General features: G+C 31.5%; 2 protein-coding genes across 2 annotated transcripts; both read left to right on the plus strand.

Moving 5' to 3' along the window:
• Positions 1–8,037: 8,037 nt before the first annotated feature.
• LOC132740408 (uncharacterized) lies at positions 8,038–11,121 on the plus strand. Its single transcript, XM_060728301.1, has one exon. It carries the CDS (start codon positions 8,041–8,043, stop codon positions 9,793–9,795), a length of 1,755 nt encoding a protein of 584 aa, XP_060584284.1. The 5' UTR covers positions 8,038–8,040; the 3' UTR covers positions 9,796–11,121.
• A 6,119-nt stretch (positions 11,122–17,240) lies between these two features.
• On the plus strand, positions 17,241–20,273 carry LOC132740409 (uncharacterized). Its single transcript, XM_060728302.1, has 2 exons — positions 17,241–17,358; positions 18,499–20,273. The coding sequence occupies exon 2, from the start codon at positions 18,506–18,508 to the stop codon at positions 20,258–20,260; it is 1,755 nt and encodes a 584-aa protein (XP_060584285.1). The 5' UTR covers positions 17,241–17,358; positions 18,499–18,505; the 3' UTR covers positions 20,261–20,273.
• The last annotated feature ends 1,710 nt before the right edge of the window (positions 20,274–21,983 follow it).

The following is a 21,983-nucleotide window of genomic DNA, read 5'->3' on the forward strand; positions in this document are numbered from 1 at the left end:
TAGGCAAAACTTAGAGCAAGCAGGAGTTTTTCTTACGGTTTCATGCCCTGATATATCCCGTGGTCTGTTGTCAGACATGATGATGATATAAAAGTGTATTTGTAATAGATATCATGGTAATGTAAAAGTGGTAATTATAGTGGATACATGTTTATCGTAAAGAGGAGTAAAGAAAGGTTGTTGTTATGGTCGTTGTCGATATCGTTACTGTTGTTGATGATGATGCAATACGCAATATGATGGATGTAGAAAAATAGATATTAAAAATTTTTGAAATAATGGTGTAAAAATGACTATGATGTTACGTATTGATTCAGTAGTGTATTATTATCATGGTAATGTTAAAGGTGATAAGAGAAATGTTGTTCTTGTTGTTGTTGATGATGATAATGTGGAGGAGAAGGAGGTGGTTTTGGAGGACAATGATGATGATGATGTATTTGTGATGATTTATATGTCGATGATGATGAAATAATGATGATGCAAAATAATGGTTAGAGAAAAATGCATAATTGAATGGATGGTATAAGACATGATGATGATATTTTGTACTGATCTAAAAAAATCATGGTAATGTATAAGTAATAATTATAATAGATATATGTGTGTCGTAAAGAGGAGTACAGAAAAGTTGGTGTTGTGATCATTGTCGTTATCGTTATTGTTGTTGTTGATGATGATGATGATGCAATATGATGGATGTAGATACAGGGATATTTGAAATAATGATGTAAAAATGACGAAGATGTTAAGTATTGATTTAATAGTGTGCAAGTTGGTTATAATCACCAAAAACAGTTCCACACACTTATGTTTTCTGTGATTATCTAATATGATGGACACAGGTCCCATAACTCTTAGTTACCATTTACAGAGTTATGCTCCTTTTGATTACTGTAGCCGAGCCTCCTGTCTTACTAACTGTTCTTACAACATAGTAATACCTGCTCTGGGTAAATATATAGATAAATAAGATGTACATATTTATTATTTCTAAACATATTATTTTTTAAAAGTTCTAAACATATTATTACTTAGGTTCAACAGAATTTTTAGTTGTTACACTTAAATCTAATTAAGAAATTCATGGCAGTTTTGTTTGGCTTTGATAAAATTTATGTAGGCATTTTATTATTAGATCTTTATAAATATGTTTTGTAATAGTTTTGGAGTTTGGGGTTTAATAATTTTGTAGTTTGATATTTCTAAAATGATAGGAAAAAATAAATATAAACATGATTCAAGGAAATAATAACTTTGAATATAAATTGTTGAAAGTTGCATTGATATTGTACATAAGAATAAAGGGAAATTTTAATTATTTATAGTTTTGATATTAAAATAAATCATTTTTTCTATTGTTAAAAAAACAGAGTATTATATGAAATTCTGATGATTTCAGTGACTTTCCTGCTTTAATATAACAGACTCTGATAAAAGGCCTCTTCCCAATTGAATTTCTTTAAAATCACTCTTTAACCTGCTTTTTTACTTCCCAATTTAGCAATTTTAGCGGTAGTTTTTCCCAAAATCAAGTGGCTAAGGCTTCTTCCTAATTAAGTGAGAAAAATCACTAGATTTGTTAAAAATTTGATATACTTTGAGAAATGTAAAACCATGTAGACAATTATATTGTGAATTAGATTTCAAACTCCTATTTGCATGGCATTGAAATTGAGATAAATTAAACAGTGTGAATATTTATGAATTAAACTTAATCTTATTACACATAATTAAATGTCATCAATCTGATTTGTTTTGTTATTATTGTTGCTAAAATAAGTTTCATTTTATCATATACTATACGCCAGACTTACTATTAAGAATGCTAGAGATTACGTTATTTTCAAAAAAAAATATTCACATGATTAAACAATACTTATAGAAATTTTCATGGGTCATGTTGGCTATATCAAAGATTATTCACGCTTACAAACCCTATAACAAGTAGAGAAACTGATAGCGAACAGCATGGATCCTGATCAGATTGCGCGGATGCGCAGGCTGGTCTGAATCCATGCTGGTCGCAAACACTCTATGTTGGTTTTGTCATGATGCGGCTCAGATGTAAAGTTATTACGACTTGATCTTTTTACCCACCATTTACGCTTGGATAGACATACGCCTATAAAACTTAAAACAGGCGATGGATTGACACACTTAAATGCTGATGGATTAATTAATGTCCCAAATTGATCACCATGTGTTTCTTAAATAGAACTTTAGTAAATATACATGTATCTCGTATTAAAATCCACTGTTCAGATACACAATATAATTGCAGGGGCATAACTCGGCTTATTATGAGTGTACGCAGAGTGCCGGTTTTTGGCCGAAGGATCGCTGGTGACGTATATATATCAAATATAGCTATAACTAAGGATTTAGGGGATATTTAAGCTAATTGTACTACTATTGTCTTTATCTATAGTTATGAAAATAACATCAAGTACATATATTGAATGTAAGAGAAAAAGCACGAAGTCTAAAGTGTACACTGTTTTAAATAGTTCAAAAATTATTTGCTTTTAGAAAAACAAAACATAGCCAGGTGTCTCTCTTTTAAAAAAGATTTTTATTTCCTTTCGTAACAAGTTTAGTTTTTTCTTTATTTTTTTTTGTTTCACCATAACTTAACGTGAGATATAATCAAGGAAAATACTCTTTAAAATGATCTGTATGACTTTAATACAAACACAACAGCTTAAATGTTTAGTGTAACGAAGGGTTATCGTCTTCACAGCTAAAATGTAGTATCGTACGATCATTTAGCTTCCTTATAATATTTTTAATGTGTATTATGTCAATGTTGTAGACAATGAATATTGTCTTTAACATTTTTGTTCTCAACCCTAGTCTTTCAATTTAAATTCGAAATATTTAAGTTATTTCATTGCGAAGTTAAATGCCTCACGCACGTAAAGCATGTTGGTATAAACAGACTCGCCAATTTGTTAACTAAAGTCGCGAAAATAAAAGAATTTAGACATGATAAATCGGCCTTTTAAATTTTCAGTATTTATGCTTACTTTTAATTTTTGTTAAAACTCACTTCTAAAAAGCTAGCAAAGTTGTTCATTAAGTTAAGATAACTTTCAAAATTTCTAAAGGGCAGATAACCATGAAAAACATTTTTGCTTGTTATTTTTCCATTTTTCATAAATTTCTTTTTCAGTGAAAATGATATCACAAAAGCCATTGGACATTAATATATCCTCCGGACAGACGAGGGGTGGTGAGAGAAGGTCAAAATTATATCCAAAAGCATCACACCTCCAAATTCGTGTTAATTTTCATGGATATTTTTAAGTATAACTTTGTGAAGTAACTAAAAGGAAGTAATTTAAACGTTAGTGACAATTATCAAAAGGAGGTCAAAATAGCACTAAAAATCTTAGTAATGCTGTAGAAATATAGTTAAAATACTGAAAATCTGTCATTAATTGCTTGAAACATTATTATCCGAATCTTTTAACTTTTCTTAAAATTATAACATTTTCATTATTTTGTTTGATAAGGCAAACTTTGATAGAAATGTACATACATTGGTTTGTTCTTTAATATTTGTATATGTTTTCTTAGTTTCATTTATGTCATTGTTTTTGTAATACTTTTTGTTTTGTTATTAACTTATTTTATGTTTTATTTTGTTAAATTAATGAAAAATATTTAGCCTTGCATAATTTACTAAAACTGTATGTATCAGCTTTAAATTGCAACTTTTATTTTAAATAAAAAAGCATAGAAACATATTTTTGCTTTTAGTTTTTTGTTATACATTTTATTGGAGTGAAAGTTACTTATTTAAAATAATACAATGAGTTACATTTAATTTGATCAAATCAGGATTGGCCAGAAAATATTTATAATATGGTAAAACAAGAAGGATTAGGGAAATGATCAGATTAAGGTCAGAAAATGGTCAGATTTAGGGCAGAAAAAGGGTTAAGATTTAGGTCGGAAAATGGTAAGATTGAGGTCGGAAAATGGGCAGAAACTGGTTAGATTTAGGTCGGAAAATGGTCAGATTGAAGTCGGAAAATGGTCAGGAACTGGTTAGATAATGGTCAGATAATGGTTAGATTCTGACGTCTACCTGGCGTCAGATTATTACGTCAAAAAAACTTTCAAATCCAACTGTTTTTCCGACGGCAGAATCTGACGTCAGTGTGACGTCTTGTGTTTGCTGGGGTGTGTCTTATATGGTTATACATTGTTCTCGTTGTATATTTGTCAATGTTTTAAATATGTATAGATGAGACTACGTATAATAAAGAATATATATTAATGTTTTCAGAAGTGTGCAATTTTTTTACTCATTAAAATAGTACAGTAGAAACAATTTTCTGTAGTGATATATTTTGTAAATACTGGTATTCTTTTTTACGGTCAAATAAACAAAAGTTGAATTTGGTTTGTGACGATGGATGTTGGCAATAGTTCACTGCAAAGATCTGATTCACAGTGTCAAAACTATTCTACATAATTTGAAATGAATATAAGTTGAATGAATATTACTAACTTAAAAATAATATACTGATTTATAGTTACAAGGTAAAATATAAAAAGACATTCCATACAGCTAACTCACTCCCTTCCATTGTGCTGCAAACGCCAAGTTGCAAACAAGATCTTTATTTTGCATATAGATCTAGATGTAAAAAAATGAAATAAATGTTTACTTTTCACTGATTTGATTCTTCTGGAAAAAAAATGATTGTAATATATTGGACAATTTCTTATCCTTATTTGGATTTTGACGAGGTTTATTAGCATTATAACGCTTAACTCAAGCTGAAAAAAAGAGAAAATTCCAATGAAATTGTTTATATCATACTTTTACTCCCTTTCTTCATAATTGAAGTTTTGATTGTGCATGAAAAGGTAACGCATATTCGAATAAGGTAACATCCTAAGCATACCTGTAGCTACGAATATGTTGATCGATTTACGACTTCATTTTTGATTTTTTTTTTTTGATTTTTTAATTTTTTTTATACGCCCGTGCGTATTGGTGTATCTGTAAGTTCGCCACTGTCATTGACCTTTCATTCACCCGCCTAGTATGGTTTACCTGCAGTGTTAAATATTGCACTGAAATATTCTTTTAATTTTCACTGTAAGTTTTTTTGTACGAGTTTTCAACGAGTTGAACAAAAGGTAACTTTCATTGAAAAAGAACAATTTTCGTAAAAATAATTTATGAATACAAATTAAATCACATGGTCTACCCGCTCAAAGCAGATAATTTTTCAAATTCTTTTCAATAAACTTATGTTATGTAGGCCTATGACTGGATTACCTGCCCTTTTCTTTCCGTTCAATACTAAAAAATAATGGTATGTAATACACCAACATATCTTGGCAAATATTTGGATACATTATTATTGAATGTGTTATATGAAGTTTCATCAGAGATTTTTTATTGATTTATCAGGTATTTAAAGTTCATATTCACTTTTAAACAAAAGAAAAAAAAATATGAAGGTTAAGACAAGTTAGAAATGTATTTTATGCATGTATTTTGTAAATTCTTTCTTAAAAAATGGAGGATACATCCAGGTCTCACTGTCTGACCTGGGGGGGGGGACGTTCAGCAAAGATTTCACTTGCAGTTTTGATTGCCCAGGAATAGGGGGCAGGGATACAATTGTCTTAAATTGTGCTTTAAATAGCTTTCTAAAAGTACAGCTTAATAAATTCATTTTTGTAGGTTAAAAATTTAGGAATTTAATATTACATCCACTAGACAAGTACAATAACCATTTTACAATGATTTAAATTAAAACAATTTGATAAAAAAACAACAAAAAAAAACCCCATAAAATGATCTATTAAGTTTAAATATTGACACCAAAATCCATAGTTCAACAATTTAAATACATGTACATATATTCAAGAATTCATTTACAGAGTTCTGTAAGCTTTGACCATATATTGTTCAGTTTATAAGTTAAATTACAAGATGAAGAAGAATATTATCATTTTCCATGGGTCAGTTAAAGCAGCTGACCTCCAGAAGATAGCAGAAAACTGCCGTCTTACTAATATTTCAAAATTCCCCCTCAAAATCATTATATAGTTGACAGAAATCGAAATGACACTTCAAAATGTTTATATGTTAACATTATTGCTGTTCGCTTTTCCACCATCGGGAAACACCTTCTTTTATTATACCACGGAATCCTTTCATCCGGGTTTTTTTTTCTAGTATCACGTGATAGTACAGGACAATATCTCGACATGTGCTCCGGAACGCATGGAATTCGGGATTTTATCAAACATACTGGGATACCAATAACTGCTTTTGTTTTTAGCTCACCTGTCACAAAGTGACATAGTGAGCTTTTGTGATTGCTTTTCGTCCGGCGTCCGTCCGTCCATAAACTTTTACTTTAAACAACATATCTTCATAAAACACTAAGCCGATTTCATCCCAACTTCACAGGAATGTTCCTTTGTTAGTCAACTTAAAAAATTGTTCACAGAATTTAATTCCAAGCGGAACTCTGGTTGCCATGGCAACCGAAAGAAAAAACTTAAAATATCTTCTTTTAGAAAACCTTAAGAGCTAGAGCTTAAATATTTAGCATGAAACATCATCTAGTCATTGTCTACCAAGTTTGTTCAAATAAAAGCCCTGGGGTCTAAATTGGCCCAACCCCAGGGGTCATTGTTTTTCCTTTTATGTATATAGTAAAAACTTAAAAAAATCTTCTTTAAAAAACCTTTAGAGCTAGAGCTAAGATATTTAGCATGAAACATCTTCTATTAGGTGTCTACCATTTTTGTTCAAATAAGGGCTCTGGGGTTAAAATTGGCCCTGCCCTGGGGATCATTGATTTTCCTAATATATATGTATATAGTAAAAATATAAAAAATCTTCTGTTAAAAAAACACCAGAGAGCTAGAGTTTAGATATTAAGCATAAATTATCTTCTAGCTACCAAGTTTGTTCAAATAAAAGCCCTGGGGACAAAATTTGCCCCGCCAAGAGGGGGGGTCATTGTTTTTTCCCTTATATATGTTTAGTAAAAACTTCAAAAATCTTCATAGCGCTAGAGCTTAAATATTTATCATGAAACATCTCCAAATGGGTGTCTACCAAGTTTGTTCAAATAAAAGCCCCTGGGTTAAAATTGGCTCTACCCTCGGGGCCTATATACAGGTGAGCGATTTTAGGGCCATCATGGCCCTCTTGTTATATTTGTAGTAATTCATGGCACTAAAAATTGTAATTGATTAATTATTTCATATATATGACGACCAATTCTTCGATTTAACATTAAGCTTGAAATATGATAGGGGCCTACTTAATGACGAAAACTAATAAACGATACCAGGCAAACGGGATACCAGGATTTTTCCGGACCACTGTTGTGACATGTGACCGCGTTAAATGAATTATCTTCTATTTATATTGGCTACTGCGTTAGTAACGTAGTAGATTATGGAAAAGAAAACCGGATATATTAACACTTGTCAAAATTCTTTCTTGATTTAAGGTGACAGTAATGATGGATTTATACAATTAACCTAACTAGATCAGTATTTACTGTTTACTTGAATTTTTTTTTCATTTTATCATCTGGAGGTCAGTGGCTTTAAAGATTGTTTATATACTTTCTGATGTAATATAATTGATGGCTATATACTAGTTGCTAGTATACACAGGAGCTGGTATTCTGTCAATAAATGTAATATAATTGATGGGTATATAGTTAGTATAGGAACTTGATATTCTGACAGTAAATAAGAATTAAAGTCAAATATGTAAACAGTATATAATTAATAAATGTATATCTATTATATAGGGGGCAATGATCATATTTGCCTTTAATACTTATTTATTGATGGAATATCAAGCTCCTGTGGTTAGTATGAAATAAGCATGTTTTAATAATCATTTCCTTAATATAAGATTTGAGCATGTTAGATATATGAAGAAGCAATATCAATCACATCAAATGAATCCCAATCCATGAATTATTTATTATTATAAAATGAAGCACATTATATACCTTTATTTCTAGATAAACCATGGCTGTCCATGGGAAGAAAGCACCACATCCATTTTTGTCCTCCATCATTGATTCTGATGAATACCTGGAGATCTACTGTCAACCATGTAAGATTGAAGGAGATAGGCTTCCTGCTCATGGCTTTTGCACAGACTGCAATGAGCACCTTTGTTGCACTTGCTTCAAGCTTCATAAGAAACATAAACTCTCAAGAAATCACACCCTTCTAGACAAAGAAAATATGCCTAAAAGAATGCATGTACCAACATCTTTATCTGTTCATAAACAGCAGGCTGGTGAACTTACCAAAGCTTGCTCAAAACACCAAAAGGAAATGATCAAATTTTACTGTCATGACCATAAAGAGTTGCTCTGTAGTGTTTGTGTTACACTCCAACATTCAGCTACATTATGCAAAGTCGACTACATACCTGACATTTCTGTAGATATTACCAACAGTAAATACTATAATGATATCCTTAGAAATTTGGATAGAGTAACTGATCTCTGTCAGAAAATATCAGAGGATACAAGGAAGATAACAGCAAAATCTGAAAAATCTGTGACAGATGCAGTGGCGGACATCAGGAAGTTCAGAAAAGAAATAAATCAAAGACTTGATGAATTAGAAAGTCAAGCAGAAGATGCTGCTAGAGCCCTTCAAGAAGCGATCAGAATTAATCTAAAGACAGTGGAGAGAAACTGTGAGGATACAGCAACATCTTTGAAGACAACTACAGACTTTATTAAACGTTTGAACGCAACTGAACAAGCAGACAGATTATTCATGGAATTGAAGATGACAGAACAAATGATCGAAGAATACGAAAAGAAAGTTCAACAAGTGACATCATACCATGTAGAAGAATATGCCTTTCAAGCAAATGATGAACTTTCAACCTTTTTAAAGAATGATATGGCACTTGGTACATTTTCCAAGAAAACTGCAAATGAACCAAAGGTTTCATCATCTGATCATGTAAGAACCAGACAAGCTAATCTTCAGACCAAAATTGGTGTGAAGACATCAGGAGATAAAGAGATATGTAGAATATCAGGTATGACTCTCTTTACTTCATATATTCTTATTATCACTGATAACTTGAACGAAGCTGTTAAATTAATTGATGTGAGAGGTCAATTTGTTATACACCAGATAAAGGTAAATGGTAAACCTTGTGATATTACCGCTATTAGCAGTACTGAATTCGCTGTCACACTTCCGTATCGGAAATCAATTCAATTCATATCAGCATCCTCGAGCAGATTGTCAAAGAAAACTACTTTTAAGGTTAATGGAGAGTGTTATGGTATTAGTTGTTACAAAGGGGGACTAGTTGTGTCATTTTGTAACCCAGCAAAACTCCAAATCCTTGATGTCAACGGAACAGTTCTGTCAGATTACACAGGAGAAAATATCTTCAGCAATCCAGTATATGTTGTAGCTTGCAGCGATTTTATATATGTATCAGACTGGAATAAGGGAACAATTACTAGGTTAAACTGGCAGGGTGATGTGTCTGGTATTTATGATGGTATGGATGGTCCATATGGAATAACACTGACAAATAAAGGTACACTTTTTGCTTGTGATACCAACAAAGGGGTAATAGAAGAAGTGTCAGATGACTGCTCTAAAGGAAACATTCTCATGAGTGATTTAAAGAGTCTAGAAACTACCTGTTGGTGTGAAGAAACAAATGAACTGTACTTCAGCACTTTTACTGGTGATATAAAATATGACAACTTTCTTCAAGTTTACAAGTTGTCATAAATATCTAAAACTTTAGTTATATACTGTACATATTGAACATAAAATTATTTACATTGTTTGAAAGTGAACGTAAAGTAAAATATGTAATACGCATTTAAACTTAACAAATCCTATGCTGACGAACATTAGAAACGCATCACCATCCAACATGATATGTACTCTGTAGTAGGAGATACAAGCATTTTAATTTAAAACAAAAATTGCAAATATCATGGAACACTTTATTGGTATTTACAACAATTACAATATTTCTTGGACTAGAAAAAGAGGCCAGTCTAATAGAGGCAGTTTCCGGATTTAGCGTTGATGAAAAATCAGTAGCAGTTATGACCCCTGTTACTTGTTATTACAACAAAATGTAAAGACATTGTAGCATGGATCTCACTTAGCGTTAAATGGTTGGCATAGGGATATTCTGCCATTCCTGGCTGCAGTTGCTGTGGATGATGTGCAAGTCTCCATCCAAGCTCATCTCACATGTGGTTGATGTAGTTCATATCGATGTACACCGCAGGCCACTCAAGAATGTAGAATTGTGCAAACAAATTACCTTAAATCAAAGCAAACTCGAAAAGAAAGTCATGTCCAATGACTCCCTAAATTGATCACACTACAATACAGGCGTAAATTCTGACATCGGTACAAACTCAGAAGACCATCTGCAAAACTAAGGGAAAATTGTGACTTGTCAGAGAAAATCATTTATTCCAGTTGTGACATTGAATATTGATCATTTAATGGACCTAGCATGCATGATTCTTTTGGTGACATTGCATTAAAATTTGGTAGAATTTGAGTAGTTAGATGTATACAAATGTTGGCGAGAGACAAAAACAATCATGTATTATAAACCATTTAACTAATTTCGTAACACAAATTTAACATAAATGCTAAATGAATGTTATGGTGCGTGAAAGGTAATGTCGCAAAATGACAATGTCAGTTATGATTTTTTCTGATACCACGTATGCCCATCCTGACTATTGATCATAGCTGTCATTGCATAGATTTGACATAAACATGTACATATTTTTGAGTAGATTTGCCCACTCTTGGACAATTGGACTTCGCTTAGGTCTGTGACAACGCCCCCTCTGTATATTGAGTGAAATTCATCTTGTATATTTTCTATCATATTTAAGTGTAAAGATTTTTGTGGTACATTCATCACGTTGATGTTAACGTTCTGAAAAACTGTTGTCGCTTTCGTTGTGTGGGCTGTTGTGCAACCCTGTAGCAGATTTTGTAGATAATTTTTAACATAAAGTGGAACAATTTTGAATGTACTCTTTCAATATTTATTTTAATATACATGTATATCCTTTATTTGTCAAAGCTATATTAGTTTAAAGCAAGTAATGATACAGAAAGCTCTCCTTGAACCATATTTTAAACCTTTTTCTTATATGTAAGCATATAGCATGTGGTGGTTAAAAGCTACGATTGTTTTTATACCAGACCTCCTCATGACCAGTTCTGAACTAGCTGTCACACTTCAATCTAAAACTTCAATTATGTCACACTCAGCATCAGCAAAGAAACTTATTTAGAGACATAATATGTAGGTTGACATAATTTGTAATTGCATGAGTTGTTGCCAGGTAAATATAAATGTGTTTTGTTGGGGGTTTTTTTTGCCTAGCAAAACTTCAAATTCTAGATGTCTAAGGAACAATATTTTCAACTGTCTGGGGATCAATTATATTTCACATTCATATATCACAGTGGTTTTATCTGCATGTATGTATCAGACTGGAAGGAGAAAACATTACAATATTAAACTAGTATGGTGATATGGTTGGTAGTTATTGGATGAAATGCCCTTCTGATGAAGTATCAAATTGGCCCAAAAATCATGGTTAAACTAAACATATACATGTATTCTACAAAACATAAAAGGTATTCTGATTTCAAACTTGTAGAAATGAACTAGTTAAAAAAATCACAAGACATTACCAATTTATATTAAAATGTGTTTTTGGTCATTATGTTGCCTGATATGTAAATTTCAGTCATATTGGAGAAATGTACTCCACTTTAGCTTCTAAATGCTTTGTCTGGTGCTAGCAAAACTTATGCCAGTATAATACTGCACATTAATTTGTAACGTCACTTTTCATTGGATAATCGTGACGTTTATATTATTAGTTATAAAGATTGTTGAAAGGTTATATTGCCCTATATAAATGGCTGTTTGTAAATAAAACACTAAGAGTGCTATATTATAAATTTGTTATAAATATTTCTAATTGGTTACATGACTGTATATAAATGGTTGAGACTTGTGTTATATTTTTAAACAACCGTTTATATAAGGCCATATAACCTGTTAAAATTCTTTATAACTAATAAAATTACATTAAAGTTAATTTTTATTTTTTTGCTAAACCTAGTGATTTTTTTTGGTTCTTACAACATAGTAATACCTGCTCTGGGTAAATAAGACGTACATATTTATAATTTCTAAACATATTATTTTTTAAAAGTTTACATCAGATTTATGCCAATTTTGAAGTGAATTGAACAAATAATAAATTTTAAAATGCTACAACAAATACTATTAAGTATTTTTTATCTGATTTTCATGTTTAATTTTTGTAACAAATTAGTTGACCGCTATAGGATATTTTTTTCTCCCAAAGTATAGGGTGAAATGTGCTGAGAAGTGTAATTGAGCCACACATTACTTAGGTTCAACAGAATTTTTAGTTGTTACACTTAAATCTAATTAAGAAATTCATGGCAGTTTTGTTTGGCTTTGATAAAATTTATGTAGGCATTTTATTGTTAGATCTTTATAAATATGTTGTGTAATAGTTTTGTAGTTTGGTGTTGAATAATTTTGTAGTTTGATATTTCTAAAATGATAGGAAAAATAAATATAAACATGATACAAGGAAATAATAACTTTGAATATAAATTGTTGAAAGTTGCATTGATATTGTACATAAGGATAAAGGGAAATTTTAATTATTTATAGTTTTGACATTAAAATAAATCATTTTTGCTATTGTGAAAAAAACAGAATATTATTTAAAATTCTGGTGATTTCAGTGACTTTCCTGCTTTAATATAACAGACTGACTGATAAAAGGCCTCTTCCCAATTGAAATTTTCTTTAAAATCATGCAGTTTTCCAAAAAAACTTTAACCTGCTTTTTTACTTCCCAAATTAGCAATTTTAGCGGTCAAGTTTTTTCCCAAAATCAAGTGGCTAAGCTAGCTAGCTCCCAAACCAAAAGGAAAACTTGCGGCAAGCTTGCGACAAGCTTGCTGCAAGCTTACATTGGCTATTTATGCTTGCTGTAAGCTTGCTGCAAGCTTGCGCAAGCTCGCCAGTAGTTTCATACAGAATTCTGCAAGCTTACAAAACAATTTTTATCGCAAGCTTGCGCAAGCTTCTTCGAAAGTTTGGACTTAGAAAATTCTGTGAAAGCAGGAAAATGAAAAGTAGTGAAAAATTTCTAAGTACAAAAACTTGGAAATGTTTATAAAAATCATTTCACTCAAACTAATTAGCTTTTATATAGTATTATGGGATTCAAATGAAAACATTTATTTCATAGATTTTATTTGCCTGCCTATAAGATTCATATAACTTTATCAATTTTTTTAATTGTTATTAAAATTCTTATTACTTTCTCAAAATTATTAATTAATGCCAATGTCAAAAATTAGAGAACACTTGAGACATCTGGATGATGTTCAGTAAAAAAAAGGAAAATCACCCAAAATCAAAATGAAAGTCTAAGGAAATCAAGAGTGTTTCAGCTTATAAATTTTTAATAAAAGCTTTCAACACAATTAAACTAAGATAAAGTCAGTATTTAAATAAGTTATTATGAAAGTTAACAAAATTCACATTTCTTTACAATTGTGAACTTACAAGCAAATATAATGAACAATTTTTATATTGTCTAATGGCTTTTTTTTTTAAATTTCAATCACTGAATGTTAATTTATTTTATTCATGTGTCTTTTAATTTTTAATTCATTAGCACAAGTATATCCCTTCTTAAATATTGACTATCTTGTGCAGAAGTTAATTATGGCAATTTGACATTTCATAAATTGGTCTCCTGTGAGTTAATTAATTGTAGACTGTTCACACATTGAAGTGATTGTAACTTACTATAAACATGTGTTGTTGGTCAGTGATCAGTCAAGTGCAACATTACATTTTCCCTGCTGTTTTTATAATAGCCAGTGTTAAACTCACCTATCTTATATAAAAGAAAGTGTGAGATAAGTGGGGTTTACAACATGTAATCTAATACCCTGAACCATTCTGGTATCAGGATCTGATCTCAGAAAATTCAAATATTACTCAGGAAAAGTTTATTTGGACCTCAGTGCTTATAATTTAAAAAGATGCTTAGGAGTAGAGTTAAACATGTGACTAAAGTGCCATTTAGATGAAACAACTTTATAATGTGAACTTTAATAAAATTATAATTGGACATTAAAGGAGTTCTTCAATCAGATAGAAATGGAAATTTACTACTGTTCAGTGGAATAATGGTAAGTTATTTAGACTATTTTGTTACAACAGTCTTTTGAAATTTACCTTGCAAATGAACACTTTTAATTTTAGTTTCTGCTTTTTCTTCATAAATTTTACATATGTGCTGATTTAAATCGTTTTCACTGAGTGTTATTGAGTGGGAATTTTTAAATCTGCCCTTTTCTTTACATTATGTACCAGTAAATTAAATTCCTGGTCATGATTTTTCATACCATTTACATTTTGAGGATATTTCAGTAAATTATGGGTTTATATTAACAGTACCAAACTACTATCAGAATAAGCATTTTGATTTTACTCAATTTATATATTATGTATTAGTAATGAATATTTTTTTTTATTTTCAGGAAAACTTACAAATGCTACACAGGTACTATATTGAGTTTCAAATTATAATGATGAAGGAAAGAAAAATGAGGTTGATTACAGAAATAATTGATGGTTAGTTTTGTTATTCAATAAGGATAGATAATTGAAAAAAATAATGAAATAAATAATTACAATTGATTTGAACAATTTTAACTGTTAGATGAACAACTTTCGATGTAGTATAAATTTCCATTTGAATAAAATGATTGTATAGAAAATAATGTTTGTATATTTAAGATTTACTTAAATTACAATATTATTTATCTTAAATGTTTTTACAATACTTAAATGCATGTAATACATTCACTATTTAAAATTTTCATATAGTTAAAATAGAAGTTCTGATAAAAAGATTCATTATCATCTGATGTAGCAGTCAAAACCTGAGTAGGAATGTGAATAATTTTCAATTGTATTGTTTAAACAAACAATTGCCTTGTTAGATGTAGATCTATGTTGTTGAAATTATTTATAGCAATATTTAACAAAATTAAAAACTATTGCAGCAAGAACAATTTTAATTTTTATGGCAAGATTGCCCAAAAATAATATTTTACTATTGCCAAAAAAAAATATTTTACTATGCAATGTGTGCTTTCAAATATTGATCTTTTTAATTACATGCTAATAATACCAATCATATGCATATTAAACATAAATAATTAATTATTATACAAATTAATATATTTTTTTCAGTGTGTACAACAGGCAGTCAATAATATGGATAGAGAAGCCATTCTGAAAGACTGAATCTGTGAAGGACATGATTTATCATATGGATACTTATTTGAAAAAAAAAAAAAAAAAAAAAACAGTTATCTTAAATAAATAATGTTTTGTTTTATATTTTCTCAACGTGGTAGACATTTATTATTTTTTGAATTTGTGTTATAGAATTATTTTTGTTAAGATGACTTGTAAATCTAGAAATAAGTTGAAATGAATAAATTAATTCTATTATGAAATAGTTTTTTAATATTATACCTTATCACATGATGATTAATTGCAATATTGGAGAATTTAAAGAAGTTTGTTACAGGCTAGACGCAAGCTTGTCGCAAGCTAGAGGCAAGCTTGCCGCAAGCTTGCAACTAGCTTGCCGCAAGCTTGAAACTAGCTTGCCGCAAGCTTGAAACTAGCTTGCCGCAAGCTTGCAACTAGCTTGTCGCAAGCTTGCAACTAGCTTGCTGCAGCTTGCAACTAGCTTGTCGCAAGCTTGTGGTGCCTTTCAAATCTAAAGCATGCATTTTTGAAAACAGGCTGCAAGCTTGCGGCAAGCTTGCCGCGAGGTTCCAATTCTAAGCTTTCCGCGAGCTTTATTTGCAACAAGCTTGTCGCAAGCTTTTATAAAGCTTGCGATTTTGGTTTGGGAGGCTTCTTCCTAATTGGGTGAGAAAAAACACTGGATTTGTTAAAAATTTGATATACATGTACTTTGAGAAATATAAAACCATGTAGACAATTATATTGTGAATTAAATTTCAAACTCTTATTTGCATGGCATTGAAATTGAGATAAATTAAACAGTGTGAATATTTATGAATTAAACTTAATCTTATTACACATTATTAAATGTCATCAATCTGATTTGTTTTGTTATTACTGTTGCTAAAATAAGTTTCATTTTATCATACAGACTATACGCCAAGCTTACTATTTAGAAGGCTAGATATTACGTTATTTTCAAAAAAATATTCACATGATTAGAAAATTTCCTTGGGTCAAGTCGGTTATTACAAAGATTATTCAAGTGAAATAAACTATAAAATTGACAGCAATAATTGCCCAGTGTCACAACAAAACCAACATAGTGCGTTTGCGACCAGCATGGATCCAGACCAGCCTGCGCATCCGCGCAGTCAGCAGGTTCCGTGCTATTCGCTTACCAATCCTATTACAAGTAGAGAAACTAGCTCAGATAGCGAACAGCATGGATACTGATCAGACTGCGCGGATGCTAAGACTAGTCTAGATCCGTGCTAGTCGCAAATGCACTATGTTGGTTTTGTCGTGACGCGGCTCTGATGTAAAGTTATTATGACTTGATCTTTTTACCCACCATTTAAGCTCGGATAGGCAATACGCCTATAAAACTTAAACAGACTGACGATGGATTGACACACTTAATGCTGATGGATTAATTAAAGTCCCAAATTGATCACCATATGCTACTTAAATAGAACAAATATACTTGTTTCTCATATCAAAATTGACTGTCGGATACACAATATAATTGTTTAAGATTGACCTTTCATTCACCCGCCTGGTATGTGTTAAGTATTGGACTGAAATTATTATTCTCTTTAATTTTCACTGTAAGTTTTTTTTTTAAATTTTCTTTTTCAACGAGCTTCATTGAAAAAGAACAATTTTCGTACAAATAATTTATGAATACAAATTCAGTCACATGGTCTATCCGCTCAAAGCAGATAATTTTTCATATTCTGTTCAATAAACTTATGTTATGTAGGCCTATGACTGGATTACCTGCCCTTTTCTTTCCGTTCAATACTAAAAATTTATAGTACAACGGGAACCAGACTTTATTTGTGACTATGTCATGTAACCTGCGGAAGTAAATGCACCAACATGTCTGACAAATATTTGGATACATTATTATTGGATGTGTTTTATGAAGTTTCATCAGAGATTTTTTATTGATTTTTCAGGTATTTAAAGTTCATATTCACTTTTAAACAAAAGAAAAAATAAATATGAAGGTTAAGGTTACAATGTATTTTATGTATGCATGTATTTTGTAAATTACAAAAAAGTATGGCATTTAGTAATTTGATAGTATTGTTTAAATTACATTTCTTAAAGAAATGGGATATATTCATGTCTCACTGAGCCAGGAATAGGGGGCACAGGTATACAACTGACTGGTACATAATTTAATAGCTACTTCTAAAAAGTAAAGTTTAATGAATTAATTTTTATAGGTTAATAATTTAGAAATTTAACATGACATAGATGACTAGATAAGTATATAACCATCTTACAATGATTTTAAAAAACCATGAAATGATATAAAGTTAATTTTGACACCAAAATCCACAGTTCAAAAATTTAATTGTATGTACATTATATTCAAGGTTCTGTAACTTCGACCATATATTGTTCAGTTACTGTATCTATTTAGTTGAATTACAAGATCATGAAGATTGAGAAGAATTTTATCATTTACCATGGGTCAGTTAAAGATTGGTTAGGCCTATATACTAACTAATGTAATATAATTGAAGGCTATAAAGTTAGTACACAAGCTTGATATTCTGACAGTAAATAAGAATTAAATTAAAATATGTACACAGTATATAATTAATAAATTTTTTGTCTAATTATGTAGGGGGCAATGATCATATTTGACTTTAATTTTTATTTATTGATAGAACAATAAAGCTCCTGTGGTAAGTATAAAAATAAGCATGTTTTAATAATTGTTTCCTTAAAATATGACCATGTTAGACATATGAACCATTTGTCCCTCACCACTGTGGGTTCCAATCCCGACATGCACTTTGGATTTTTTCATGTGAGGAAGCTCTAGTAATGCAGCTACCTTACAGAACGTCAGTGGTTCTACTCAGGTTCCATGCCTGAAACAATGCACAGTAGGGCACCTGAGGTCTCCCTCAACCAGTAAAACTGGAACATCCCCATATGACCTATCTATACTATGTAGGTGTGAGGTAAAACCCAATTGATCAAACAAACAAAAGATATATGAATAAGCAATAACAATCAAGTCCCAGAACTATTTATTATATTAAAATAATGCACATTATAATTATACTTTTATATTCTAGATAAACCATGGCTGTCCATGGGAAGAAAGCACCACATCCATTTTTGTCCTCTGTCATTGATTCTGATGAATACCTGGAGGTCTACTGTCAACCATGTAACATTAAAGGAGAAAGGCTTCCTGCTCATGGCTTTTGCACAGACTGCAATGAGCACCTTTGTGGCACTTGCTTCAAGCTTCATATGAAACATAAACTCTCAAGAAATCACACCCTTCTAGACAAAGAAAATATGCCTAAAAGAATGCATGCACCAACATCTTCATCTGTTCATCTGCATCAGTCTGATGAACTAACCAAAGCTTGCTTAAAACACCAAAAAGAAATGATCAAATTTTACTGTCATGACCATAAAGAGTTGCTATGTAGTGTTTGTGTTACACTCCAGCATTCAGCTACATTATGCAAAGTTGACTACATACCTGACATTTCTGTAGATATTACTGACAGTAAATACTATAATGATATCCTTAGAAATTTGGATCGAGTAACTGATCTCTGTCAGAAAATATCAGAGGATACAAGGAAGAGAACAGCAAAATCTGAAAAATCTCTGACAGATGCAGTGGCGGACATCAGGAAGTTCAGAAAAGAAATAAATCAAAGACTTGATGAATTAGAAAGTCAAACAGAAGATGCTGCTAGAGCCCTTCAAGAAGAGATCAGAATTAATCTAAAGACAGTGGAGAGAAACTGTGAGGATACAGCCACATCTTTGAAGACAACTACTGACTTTATTAAACGTTTGAATGCAACTGGACAAGCAGACAGATTATTCATGGAATTGAAGATGACAGAACAAATGATCGAAGAATACGAAAAGAAAGTTCAACAAGTGACATCATACGATTTAGAAGAATATGCCTTTCAAGCAAATGATGAGCTTTCAGCCTTTTTAAAGAACGATATGGCACTTGGTACATTTTCCAAGAAAACTGCAAATAAACCAAACGTTTCATCATCTGATCATGTAAGAACCAGACAAGCTAATCGCCAGACCGAAATTGGTGTAAAGACATCGGGAGATAAAGAGATGTGCAGAATATCAGGTATGGCTGTCTTTACCCCAGATCTTCTTATCATCACTGATAACTTGAACGAAGCTGTTAAATTAATTGATGTCAGAGGTCAATGTGTCATACACCAGATAAATGTAAATGGTAAACCTTGTAATATTACCGCTATTAGCAGTACTGAATTTGCTGTCACACTTCCATTTCGGAAATCTATTCAATTCATATCAGCATCCTCGAGCAGATTGTCAATGAAAACTGCTTTAAAGGTTAATGGAGAGTGTTATGGTATTAGTTGTTACAAAGGGAGACTAGTCGTGTCATTTTGTAACCCAGCAAAACTCCAAATCCTTGATGTCAACGGAACAGTTCTGTCAGATTTCACGGGAGAAAATATCTTCAGCAATCCAGTATATGTTGTAGCTTGCAGAGATTTTATATATGTATCAGACTGGAATAAGGGAACAATTACAAGGTTAAACTGGCAGGGGGATGTGTCTGGTATTTATGATGTTATGGATGGTCCATATGGAATAACACTGGCAAATAAAGGTACACTTTTTGCTTGTGATTACAGCAAAGGGGTAATAGAAGAAGTGTCAGATGACTGCTCTAAAGGAAACATTCTCATGAGTGATTTAAAGAGACTAGAAACTACCTGTTGGTGTGAAGAAACAAATGAACTCTACTTCAGCAATTTCACTAGTGATGCAGAATATGATAACTTTCTTCAAGTTTACAAGTTGTCATAAATATCGAAAATACTATACAAAAGTCATGTTGAACATATATGATTCTTTTGGTGACATCGCATTAAAATTTGGTGGAATTTTAGTAGTTAGATGTATACAAATGTTGGCGAGAGACAAAAACAATCATGTATTATAAACCATTTAACTAATTTCATAACACAAATTTAACATAAATGCTAAATGAATGTTATGGTGCGTGAAAGGTAATGTCGCAAAATGACAATGTCAGTTATGATTTTTAACCAGGTTTTCCAAAGGAAAAAACTGGTTATTAGATTGAGGGATGTCGGCGGGTGGGCGGGCGTAAACAATTTCTTCTGTGCACAACTCCTTCTACTTTTCTCAACGGATTTTGACCAAACTTTCACAGAAGCTTTGTCATAAAGTGCCCTGGCGTATATTGTCGGGGTTTTGCGATTGGATAATTTTTGACCTAATTATAGCCCTTTGTTTTTTTCCCTTATATAGAATATATAGTGAACAATTTCTTCTGTACGCAACTCCTTCTACTTTTCTCAACGGATTTTGACCAAACTTTCACAGAAGCTTTGTCATCAAAAGCCCTGGCGCATGTTGTCGGGGTTTTGCGATTGGATAATATTTGACCTAATTATAGCCCTTTGTTTTTTTTCCCTTATATAGAATATATAGTGAACAATTTCTTCTGTGCGCAACTCCTCCTACATTTCTCAACGGATTTTGACCAAACTTTCCCAGAAGCTTTGTCATCAAATGCCCTAGGGCTGTTGTGCAACCCTAGAGCAGAAATTGTAAATAATTTTTAACACGATAGACAGTGGAACAATTTTCAATGTACTCTTTTTATACTTATTCTAATATGCATGTACATGTATATCTTTTATTAGTCAAAGCTATATTAGTTTAAAGCAAGTAATGATACAGATAGCTCTCCTGGACATTATTTAAAATCTGTTTCTTATATGTAAGCATATAGCATGTGGTGGTTAAAACCTATGATTGTTTTTATCATAACCAGTTCTACACGTGCTATCACACTTCAAGCTAAAACGATAATAATGTTCTACTCAGCATCCTCAAAGAAACTTATTAAGAAACATGATATGAAGGTTGACAGAATTTGTAATTGCATGAGTTGTTTCAAGGTAAATATAATTGTGTTTTTTTTTTGCCTAGCAAAACTGCTAGATGTTTAAGGAACAATACTTTCAACTGTCTCAGCCTCAAGTATATTTTACATTAGCTTACAGTGTTTTAAGCTGCATGTTTGTATCAGACTGGAAGGAGAAAACATCACTATATTAAACTAGAGGATGCTTTTGTAAAAAAGCGCATGTCTCCCCCACTGCTGAGAATAACTGTGAATGGAAACAGGAATGGAAAACAATAGGGATCATTTGATTAATAAGACCAATCATCCTATGAAGTTTGAGGGTTGTAGGTCAAAAGGAACTCTAGTTATCATCCGGAAATGAGAAATTGACCAACGGTCACTGTGACCTTGACCTTTGACCTACTGACCCCAAAAACAATAGGGATCATCTGCTCTATAAGACCAATCATCCTATGAAGTTTGAGGGCTGTAGGTCAAAAGGAACTCTAGTTATCATCCGGAAACGAGAAATTGACCAACGGTCACTGTGACCTTGACCTTTGAACTACTGACCCCAAAAACAATAGGGATCATCTGCTCAATAAGACCAATCATCCTATGAAGTTTGAGGGCTGTAGGTCAAAAGGAACT

This window comes from Ruditapes philippinarum, unplaced genomic scaffold (genome assembly GCF_026571515.1).
Source record: "Ruditapes philippinarum isolate M1 unplaced genomic scaffold, ASM2657151v2 ctg12345_1_1_1_1, whole genome shotgun sequence".
In the NCBI taxonomy this organism is placed as follows: domain Eukaryota; kingdom Metazoa; phylum Mollusca; class Bivalvia; order Venerida; family Veneridae; genus Ruditapes; species Ruditapes philippinarum.

Coding starts and splice junctions, on each gene's coding strand:
- LOC132740409 (XM_060728302.1), top strand. CDS start 18,506: ATGGCTGTCCATGGGAAGAAAGCACCACATCCATTTTTGTCCTCTGTC.
- LOC132740408 (XM_060728301.1), top strand. CDS start 8,041: ATGGCTGTCCATGGGAAGAAAGCACCACATCCATTTTTGTCCTCCATC.